The sequence below is a fragment of the Natator depressus genome, chromosome 24 (assembly GCF_965152275.1).
Source record: "Natator depressus isolate rNatDep1 chromosome 24, rNatDep2.hap1, whole genome shotgun sequence".
Classification (NCBI taxonomy): Eukaryota; Metazoa; Chordata; order Testudines; family Cheloniidae; genus Natator; species Natator depressus.
The window spans coordinates 15,184,507-15,196,103 of NC_134257.1; the positions used below are offsets into that span (position 1 = coordinate 15,184,507).

At 50.5% G+C, this 11,597-nt stretch overlaps 1 protein-coding gene across 1 annotated transcript; it reads right to left on the minus strand.

Moving 5' to 3' along the window:
* Positions 1-879: 879 nt before the first annotated feature.
* On the minus strand, positions 880-10,685 carry LOC141977205 (trypsin-like). The gene is made up of 5 exons (XM_074938571.1): positions 10,602-10,685; positions 7,120-7,276; positions 6,128-6,381; positions 5,171-5,307; positions 880-1,032 (listed from the first exon to the last, which is right to left on the minus strand). Exons 1-5 carry the CDS (start codon positions 10,639-10,641, stop codon positions 880-882), a joined length of 741 nt encoding a protein of 246 aa, XP_074794672.1. The 5' UTR covers positions 10,642-10,685.
* Between the last annotated feature and the right edge of the window lie 912 nt (positions 10,686-11,597).

An 11,597-nucleotide genomic window follows, 5' to 3' on the forward strand; every position in this document is an offset into this window, starting at 1 on the left:
AAGAAAAAAAAGTAAAAGAAACACCTCTGTAAAATCAGGATGGAAGGTAATTTTACAGGGTGATAAGACTTAAAACACAGAGAATTCCCCCCTAGGCAAAACTTCAAAGTTACAAAAAGCAGGGATAAACCTCCCTCTTAGCACAGGGAAAATTCACGAGCTAAAACAAAAGATAATTTAACGCATTCCTTGCTATTATTTACTATTTCTGTAATATTAGGTGTATCATTTCAGTAGGAGCTGGATTACTTGCTTGGTCTCTCTCTTTGTCTCGGAGAGAACACACACAGAGCACAAAAACAAAGCCTTTCCCCCCTGCCCCAGATTTGAAAGTATCTTTTTTCCCATTGGTCTTTCTGGTCAGGTGCCAGCTAGGTTAATTGAACTGATTAACCCCTTACAGGTAAGGGGATTCTGTATCTCTGGCCAAGAGGGATTTTATATTACTGCACACATAAAGGTTGTTACCCTTCCCTTTATATTTATAACAGCTCTGTTACAGACTTCCTGTGTGAGCATGAACAAATCACTTAGCTGCTCCATGCCTCAGTTTCCCCAGCTATATAATGGGGAGAATAGCCCTGCTTTGCCTCAAATGGGGTGTGTGAGGATAAAGACATTGGCAACTGTGAGGTGCCCAGATGCTGCAGTGAATGGTTACACTTCCAGGGCATGGTGCTACACTAAGAACAAGGCATGAAATAATGTGGAGTTTCCGTGAACTAACCGCTCCCAACAGCAGAGGGCCTTTATTATTTAACATCTGTGCACAGAGCCAGGAGGGACAATCTAGCTAATGTGCCTGCAACGGCACTGTACGGACCCTATGCGGCAGCGCAGGTAGGAGAGGGAGGGGTCGGTGTCCTGAGGAACCAAGGATCAGTTGTTGTTCATGGTCTCCTGGATCCAGTTGACGTATTTACAGACGGTGATGTAGACACCTGGTTTGTTGGACAGTGCGCATGTCTGGCTCCCCCAAGACACAATACCCTGGAATTTCCCATTGCAGACTAGGGGTCCCCCGGAATCTCCCTAGAAGGAGACAAGACAACACTACATCATAGCCAAGAACGACAGGCAAGAATGCACCTCACCAACAACATTATCGAACTTACAATGCCGTGACAAGAGTTCTCTGCCTTTGTATATGGGTACAGAGCAGAGCGCACCCAAAAAGGGGGTCTTTTCCAGTAGAAACGATCAACGAAAATGATAACAAATTTCACTTTTGCCCACGTCTTCCACCCAACTTTTTGATTTTCTTTGTTGAAAATTCAAATGCCAAAATAGTTTGGCCCCAACTGAAATATTTCAACTCGGAAATGATGTCCGGCTGATGGGAAGCGACACGCAGGGGAAGTCATTTGTAGCACAATGCATTTGACTGGTCTTAGAACACTCAGGACACATGTTACATACTCTTAAGCACCACCTATTGGCACCGTTTGCCTTGACGAACTATATGCTAAGGACATTTTCCATAGAAACCACTTTTCGGTGGGAAATTGGGGTTTTGACTAATGTAAATTTTGGTGAAAAGTATCTGCTCGCTGTGAAAATTTGGAGAAAAACCAACTGCCTGAAAACTACTACAGTTCCATCTGTAAAGAACATAAGAATGGCCAACAGTTCATATAGCCCAGTATCCTTTCTTCTGACAGTGGCTGGTGCCAGATGCTTAAGAGGGAATGAACAGAACAGGGCAATTATCGAGTGAACCATTCCCTGCTGTCCAGTCCCATCTTCTGGCACTCAGAGGCTGAGGGACACACAGAGCATGGAGTTGCATCCATGACCATCTTGACTAATAGCCACTGATGGACGTATTCTCCATGAACTTCTCCGGAAGTTATCTTTTTTTAACCCAGTTCATTTTTTGGCCTTCACAACATCCCCTGGGGACCAGTTCCACAGGCTGACGGTGCGTTGTGTGAAGAAGTTTTGACTGGTTGTTTTAAACCTGTGATGCTTCATGGAAATTGTACTTTAGGTATCTCACGTTCTCCTCTATAGGTCGGACTACACCATCCATGATGCACCACTGTCTCCCCTCTTGGAGAGGGGAGGTGGTGCATCATGGAAGTCCTAGGTTGTGGTGCATGACGGGTGAAGTTGTCTGGCTGGGGAGTCCAGCCTATAGAGAACGGGGACATGTGGTACCTGAACTATAACTCCTATGAAGCATCACAGTGGCCCTTCCAGATTTTTGTTTCTCTGGCATTTGGTTTGTCACCAAAAAATTTAAATGTTCGTGGACAGCAGACGCTTTTCACCATAAGCTTAGTTTAGTCAAAAACCCACTTTCACCATTTCTGTGGAAAATTTCCAACCAGCCCTAGCAAATAGCTCGTCAAGGCAAAAGGTGCCAATAGGTGGCTCTCAAGAGTATGTAACACATGTCCTGGGTGTTGTACCACCCCACAAATGGCTCTTCCCTTCAGCAACTTTCATTCTTCTTTGTGGCTGAACAGAGGCTCTGAGGCCTTTCAGCAACAGCCAGGAGCAAAATTCCCCTCCCTGCTGTGATGCAAATGCACAGGGTTGCACGTGAATAGCTTCTTCCGAGCCCCATCGGCAAACCCCCAAGGCGATTGCACAGCTAGGGAACGAAAGCATGGGCGGTATCACTCTTGTCTGCCACTAGATGGAGAACTTCAGGAACAGCGCAATCCCAAGGGCTCTGCATCTCGACGGCGGGAAATAGCTCATTAAAGGTGACGGGGGGCACCAGGAACCAATGCAGCAGCCACTAGAGGGGGGCTGCGAGCCATTCTGAGGTCACCTGCACTGTGCATAGTCACTTTCTTCTGACACTGAACAAGGAGCTCTGTTCTAATAAAGGAAATGGTGTTATCCTCGAAAGCTGCTCTGTCTCCCTCTTCTGCTTCATTCCTGATTATGACAATCCCCGGCCCCTCCTACTGACTGGATTCTTGCTACCACTTTAAAACCACAGGCCAATGTTTTTCAAAAATGCCTTTCGTTTAGGTTTCCACTAACTGGCTAGGAAAGAGAGTCAAATGGTTAAGGTGCCAGCTTGGGTTCTGGGAGCCTGGGGTTCAATTCCCCGCCCCCGCCCCTTTCCAAAAAAACCCACGGTCTAAGCAGACAAAGTCGGGGGAAGGGACTGAGGCGAGGAGAAGGTCACCTGGGGGCAGTAGAACCCCGGTGTCCTGATTTCTAATCCAGCCCCTTTGTCTAAGTCACTTGATGGCTGCTTGCATGGGCGGAGCTTGTGTTTTTTCCCTTATTCTCCATTATGCAGAGGGGGAAACTGAGGCACAGAGTGGGGAGAAGTGATTTGGCCAAGGTCACCCAGCAGGAACTGGGAATAGAATGAAGGTGTCCTAACTCCCTGACACACTGATTCTAGCCATGGGAGGAGCGGGCATTTTTATTTTACCCCAGGTGGGGAAACTGAGGCACAGAGCAGGGCAGTCGCTTGCCACAGCAGGTGGGGCTGGGATTTTCAAACCCAGTTTGAGGGAGTGGGGCGGGGGAAGGAAATGTGGCTGTTCCGCTTCTATTTAAATTCATGGACAGTGGGAAACTCAGATCCACAGCGCATACACTCCCCTTCTCTAACGTGTGGACCACGCTGCCAATATGGGGGAAGAACGAGGAGATCCAGGCTTTTCGTTGTCATGGGAAGCCTCCCCCCCACTCCCACCGCCGGGACACTCTTGGTGGGGCCAGGTTTATGCATCCTTTCCATTGTCTAAAACAGAGCACCCAGCAGATTTCAGAGAACTTCTTGTCTTTGCAGCCACAATGGGATCGTTTTTGTGACGGGCTAATCTGGGCTACTCCAACCCTCCCCTGTCAAGACATGTCTGCCCATTAGCTACTCAGATTCTACTGCAACAATCAGATAAGCAAGTCCCACCCACTATAATTGCACCCACTCACTCCTGCTCTTTGTCCTGGGTTCCTGAGAACTCCTGGGCTCAACGCCAGACTTGCCAAACTCTGGTGAGTCTCAGGATATTTAGGGATTTTCTTAAACCCCCAGCTCCCAGAGTCACAGGATCCTGGCTATAATAATTTGGTCTCAGTTTGGTCGCTGTTTTCAGTGCTGACGGCCCGTGATCTACAGGAGGCTAAATGGTCTGGTGATCTCTTCTAGCCTGAAACTCCATGAGTTTATGACTATGGGAGGACAGCTGGGCAAAATTTTTCGCACAAAGCTTTCTTTCGGTTAAAAGCAGCGGTTTGGCGACATGGAAACATTTTGTGACGTCACCTCGATTTCACCGAATTTGTTTCAGATGGACAGAAACTGACCCAACATTTCTGAAACATCAGAATGTGTCGTCTCTCCAGTTTGGAAACTAAATCTGGTAATTTTCCGGCTTGCAATGACTTTGCTTTTCACAATTTCCTTTTAAAACTAACCCTAGTTACAAATATTTTTGATGTTCTCAAAATGAAACCTTGCCCTCGACCCGAAGCTATTTTTTCTGACTTTTTGATTGACCAAAAATTATGAAAATTTTCAGATGTGGTTGGAGCAGAAACGAATTTTTTCCCTTCCGGAATGGCCAGAGACCATTATTGCCCTGGTCAGTGTAGGAGAATCTCAGCTCTGATTTAAAAAATAAAGCATCTTTCTAACCCTCTTGGGCTGGAAAAATGTGATCTGTGGACAGGCTCAATAACCAGACAGCAGAGAACAGGTCAATTCTACAGAGCGATCTGGATTGCATAGTAAACGGTGCTCACATAAACAACATGCATCTTAGTATAGCTCTAGGCAACCTTGTACATCAAATTTGGTTCAATACAGGAGTATTTGGGTGAAATTTTGCACCCTAGTTGATCTGATCATCCTTCTTAGACATCAGAACTCTGAATTGGGCAGAGTTAAGAGCAAACACACAACGAGGCGGCGTTATGGATGCTCTAGCTCGACCCCTAGATATGGGCTGAATGCAGGAATCTCTGGGGAGGTTTTCCAGCCTGGGCACACTAGGTCGGTAGAATGGTCTGTTCTGGCCTTGAAAACGATGCCTCTATAGAAAACCACTCAAGAATCCATCGGAGTTGGTCTCACCTTCCTCCCATTCTCTCTCCCCGCTCTTGGTCCCATTCCTGCACCAGCTGCCCCCAAGACAGTAGGACCATCAGGCCAGCCCCCCCAATCCCACCTTCAGCTCTGCCTTCACCTCACCTGGCACGAGTCTATTCCCCCTTCCAGCACCCCAGCACAAAGCATGTTCTCGGTGTAGTAGCGAGGGTAGATACTGCGGCACTTTTGCTGGGAGATAATGGAGATGTTGCCACAATGGAGAACAGGTGGAAAGTACACTACAAAAAACAGCAACACAGCACAATGGATGTTTTGTCAGTGGGAAAAAGTCTTAGAGTTAGATCCAAGGCCAGGGTCAATAGACACAGCTCCATGGACACAGGGTTAGATCCAGGGCCGGGGTCAATGGACACACCTGGAACCTCTCTGAGGCACACGTTACCCTTAGATCAACCTTTCATAAATCGAACTCTTGCTAGTTGGAAAATGGAGAGGGAGTGGAATTTCATCTTTTCCTCAAAGAAATACAGAATCTCCAAACTTTTTTCTGTTTTTCGCCAAATTTTTTCCTTTTTCACCCCCAAAATCTACAACTTTCCACCAGAAAAACCTCTTCGGGTTCTGGCCAAAATCTGTTTTCATTTTTAGCCAAAACCTTTCATTTTTGGCCAAAGTCTTCTCCAATTTCCAACCAAAATGTTTTTGGCAAAAGTTTTTCAGCACTCATTTTTTCAACCACAAATCAAACTTTTCCCAGGAAGCAGCCCCGTGCCATGGAAAATTTCCACTCATCGGCTACCCAATTTTAGGCTGGGGGGGAGATAAAATTTCGATGGCAAATTTCCCAATGGCTCTAAATGGAACCTCAGGAATGATTGATTGCTGAAAAATAAATAAATAAATACATTCCCGGGAAAGTTTTCAGGGGAAACGGCCACAAAAGTTGCTGAGGCAAATAGGGACATGCCAAGAAAGAAGAAGAAGAAATGTGGGGGGATGTTCAAAATTCTAGTAATGTATATTTTTCTCATTTTTCCGACCTGCTGGCTTCTTCCCCCTTGAAGCTAAGACCGCCCCCAAACATTGGTGTTACCGTACATTGAGGGCTTTTTGTTGTTCCCCATCCGGATACCACACATTTCTCCCCGGTGGAGGGGCAACTGGTAGGTAGCTCCAGGGGCTGGACGTTTTTGTTGAAGATCGCCGGGGTGAGCAGTTTGATGAGCATGATGTCATTGTCCTTGCTGGTGGGGTTATACTGGGGGTGGAGGATCGTTTTCTCTGAGACTCTCAGCTGCTCTGTCCAATCCAGATGCCTGATGTTGTGCTCTCCCAGGCGCACGCTGATGGGGCTGCAGAGAAATGGACACATGTAGAGAAAAGCGTGGGGTGGGGGACCGAGTCCATGGTGGAAACTGGGCACTGGTTGTCGGGCTGGAATCCCTGGGAGAGGTTCTCTGGCCTGGGCTATATAGGAAGCCAAACTGGATGGGTAAAGCATGAATCTATGGAATCCATGAATCTCTGAAGGTGGAGTTAAGGGCACACACACAAGGGGGTGGAGTTAAGGGTGCGCTAGCTCAACCATCCGATATGGGCTGGATGCGGAAATCACTAGGTCTGGCTATGAGGTCAAACACAGGCACAATCCCATGGACACAGAAACGTCCTTTTACAAACACACATATACACAATCATGTATACTCTCTTCCCCCCTAAATTTACAGTCACACATGCTCTCCCCAAACACACAAATGCACAGCTGCACTCTCCCAATCACAATCACACATGCCCTTCTCAAACCATTCACAAATGCTCAATCACAATCACACACATACACACTCCCTAACATATTCACAAAATGCACAACCATGCTCTCAGACCCACTCACAATCACACATGCCATACCCAACACACGCACACACACATGCACAACTGCACTCTCACACCCATTCACAATCAGACACTTCCCAAAACATGTACAACCACACCGTCACACCCACTTACAATCACACACCCACTCAGCTACACACAGACCCTCTCCCCTACACCCTCCACCTCACCCGACGCCCCCACAAACCCACACTCACCAATTGACGTGGCAGTGGGCTGCAGACACCACCCAGTTTCTGGCAATCAAGGTCCCTCCACAGTTGAGCTGGGAGCCCACAAAGAGGGCGGCCTGCCAGGGTACGGAGTGAGGCTGGCAGGGGGCGCCGCCGATGATCCGGTCATTCTGGCCACTCACTGGGAGGCAAAGCAGAAAGGGTCACAACTGGGGAGGGAGGGGAAGCTCTGTTATGCAGCAGCGCCACCCTGCTTTGCCCCAGCTCAGGATCAGGGTCCCCCAGCTCCCTCCTCCTCTTGCTTCAGTGTCTGATTCAAATGCGCCCCAGGTGCAGCCAGTGGAAATTAGAAAACTTCACCAAACTGTGCCCTCGCCGTTAGCCAGCTCAGTCCCCCGGCATTTCTGTCTCTGACCTGACCATCACCGCAGCCCCTGGGCGCCTCCTGCTCTTTAGCACAGTGACCCTCACCTCCACCTCTGGAAGGCCGGGCAGGGCAATTGTCCCCTTTGTACACTAGGGGATGTAGTAAGAAGAGGGCCTGAAACATCAGGCCATGTATCAGAGGCCTGGTATGAGGCCTGAGGACGGAACTAAAGTAGTCAAAACTTTGCTGATGTAAAGGAAAGTTATGTTGTGAGCAAGAGGCGGGCCCCGCTCACAGAATTTGGCAAGTACAGGGCTGATATTGGAAAAAGACACATTCCTCAGAGGGCCTAAGCACAGGACACTCAGGCAAACACATTCCAGAAGGGTGGTAGCAGAACACCACTCCCCAAACATAACAGGAGCACCCTGACCCATCTGAAGGATAAGGTCAGGATGACAGCATGATGGATAGAGGTGTTTTGATTGAACCTGCAGGTACAAGGAAATAGAGGGCGCCCGAAGACATCAGGGGCAATGGGTGACTTGTCTGTAATGGGGGATAAAGATGCATCTCAGAGGGGGTGTCTCTGGCCATGTCATGGTCATCCGCGTGCTAGCATAACTGTAGACATTGATCCAGGGAGCTAGGCCCGTGCTTTGTTGACAATAACCCCGGCCTGGTGCCTTCGCACCTTAACGATCTTGTGGTCATCGGGTAGTTCGTTTGAGGTCTGCTGTGCCAGCTGTCCGTGCAGGGCTGGGACGGCATATGGAGGGAACACACACACGCAGCCGAACATCTGACGACATTGGTGACCCCAACGTTTTGACCACTACTTTAGTTCAGGCCTCATACCAGGCCTTATGTTTCAGGCCCTCTTCTTACTACACAGGAAACTGGGGCACAGAGCAGCAACGTGACTTAACCGAGGTCACACCACATCTGTGTTGGGGAAGAATCAAAGCCACGACTCCCGCATCCCAGGCCTGTGCGCTAACCACTGGGCCATCCTTCCTGGCTCCTATTTGCAATTGATCTTTAGCAATGAAAATCACATCGAAGGGAGGACTCCTTATTTGCTTCACAGGCATCTGCTTCAAGTGCAAAGCCATGCTCACCCCGTCTCTCACAAAACCGTGCACACAGACCAGACATCAGTGTACATTTTGACCAGGGAGAATAATTAATCACTGGACCCACTGCCTGAGGATTTTTCGTCACTGACAACTTTTACATCAAGATGGAGCATTTTACAAAAAGATCGGCCTAGGGGTCATTTGGGAGCCGTTTGCAGGCCCGTGTGATGCAGGATGCCAACCGAGATTATCACAATGGTCCCATCTGGCCTTGAAAAAACACCCACTGGTGCACACACAAGCCTGCAGATGTGCACACTGAGAAATACACCCTCCCACACACTAGGGTTGCCAACATTCTACTCGCACAAAACCGAACACTCCTGCCCCACCCCTCCTCCAATGCACCAACCCTTCTCCAAGGCACCGCCCCCCACTCCATCCCCCCCTCCCTCTGTCACCCTCACTCAGTGGCTCATTTTCACCAGGCTGGGGCAGAGGGTTGGGGTCCGGGAGGGGGTGAGGGCTCTGGCTGGGGGTGCAGACTCTGGGGTGGGGCTGGGGATGAGGGGTTTGCGGTGCAGGAGGGGGCTCCGGGCTTGGACACAGGGGTTTGGAGGGCGGGAAGGGGATCAAGGCTTGGGCAGGGGGTTGGAGTGTGCGAGGGGGTGAGGACTCTGACTGGGGGTGTAGACTCGGGTGGGGCTGGGGATGAGGAGTTGGGGTGCAGGAGGGGACTCCAGGTTGGGACCAAGGGGTTTAGAGGGTGGGAGGGGGATCAGGGCTGGGGCAGGGGGTTGGGGCGTGGGAGAAGGGTTAGGGGTGCAGGCTTCCAGCAGCACTTACCTCAAGCAGCTCCTGGAAGCAGCGGCATGCCCCCCTTCCAGCTCCTACATGGAGGCATGGTAAGGTGGCTCTGCGCACTGCCCCGTCCACAAGTGCTGCCCCTGCAGCTCCCACAGGCCATGGTTCCTGGCCAATGGGAGCTGCAGAGCCGGCACTTGGGGCGGAGACAATGCATGGAGCCCCCTGGCTGGCCCTATGTAAAGGAACTGGAGGGGGGAACATGCCACTGCTTCCAGGAGCTGCGCAGGGCCATGGAAGGCAGGGAGCCTGCTGTAACCCCACTGTGCCGCTGACCGGACTTTTAACGGCCTGGTCAGCTGCTCTGACCGGAGCTACCAGGGTCCCTTTTCAACTGAGCGTTCCGGTCGAAAACCGGACACCTGGCAACCCTACCCCTCACACGTCCGTGCTCACATGGTCACATTCACACATTCAAACACAACTGTGCACCGCTGCAGTCTGAAAATACGGTAAAGGCTGTTCTAATGAGGACGGGGATCAATTATTCTCTGTGTCAACCAAGAATGAGAAGGAAACAGCTACATCTGCATCAAAGGAGACTGAGGGTACATATTTGGAACAACTTTCTCACCTCTGGAATCAATTTCCGAGGTAGGTTGTGGAAGACCCGTCACTGGAGGTTTTTAAGAACAGGCAAACACCTGTCCGGGCTGGTCTAGATTTACTTGTTCCTGCCACAGCACGGGGGGATGGACTAGACGACCTCTTGAGGTCCCATCCAGCCCCTCATTGCTGTGATTCAGTGTGCACCCAGCCCCACACATTTGCATATAAACAACAGCACGCCAACAGAATATGCAACACACCCCACCGTGCAGATACACACTCAGTCTTCTTTGCACACTACTTGCGGATAAAGACTTACACGCTCACACTCGCACATGCTTGCAGACAAACACAATCACGCACGTACATGCACTCACCGGTTAACACACACACAATCACCCACACATACCCTCACAGAGAAACACACACAGAGATAAAGACGGACAAACACAGGGTTGCACACACACACACACACACAATCGTGCCCAAGCACACAATCGCACACACACTCAGAGACAAACACTCACATGTACACAGGCAGGAACGCACACGAGTGTGCAGACACACAAACCGAGAGAGCAGGGCTCATCCCCTCCAGTAGGGGGTCACACACACACACACACACGCGCACACACACACACACTCACCTGCAGTCACCAACAGCAATGCGATGCCCAACTGCTCCATGCCGGTGGGGGCTTCTGGCTCCGGGAAGGCCCCTGTGTGCCAAGGGGCTGGCGGGGAAGGAAAGGGAATCATTACCAGAGAACTGGCCCATAAGAAACTCCCCACTGCAGGCTCCGCCCCCTGAGCCCCGCCCATCACCTTTGCTGACCTGCCACCCTCAAGGAATCCCATGCTCTGATTGGTTCCCGCCAGAGCGTCTCAGCGCTGACCAATGGGAAAAGAGTGTGAGGGACGCTATAGGTCTGGTCGACCCATGGCGGTGGTGTCCTCCACCCCGAGGCCTGACTGCGTGCCTGGCGCCAATGGGCTGCACGCTCCCTTCGTGGGTGTAAACACCAGGGGAGTCACTCCTGCTTTACACCAGGGTGAGCGAGGGGGAATTGGCCCCATTGACACCAGTGGAATCACTCCTACTTTACACCAGCGTGAGCAAGAGCAGAATTGGCCCCATTGATGCCAATGGAGTCACTCCTGATTTACACCGGGTGAGTGAGAGGGGAACTGGCCAGATTGACGCCAGTGGAGTCACTCCTGATTTACATCAGGGTGAGCGAAAGGGGAATTGGCCCCATTGATGCCAGTGGAGTCACTCCTGATTTACACCGGGTCAGCGAGGGAGGAATCAGCCCCATTGACACCAATGGAGTCACTCCTGATTTACACCAGGGAGAGTGAGAGGGGAATTGGCCCCATTGACACCAGTGGAGTCACTCCTGATTTACACCGTGTGAGCGAGAGGGGAATTGGTCCCATTGCCGCCAGTGGAGTCACTCCGGTTCGGCCCCGGCGCTCGTGCCAGAGGGTCAGAATCCGACACCGAGAAGTGAGTGGCACCCCTGGATGAAAACCCAGCCCCTCCCCCCAAAAACCACATAATCAACACCCTGCGTGTCGTGATTACACACATCATTTTCGATCGTAGCTCAAACATGCCCTGACAGGTCAGAAAGAGGCCC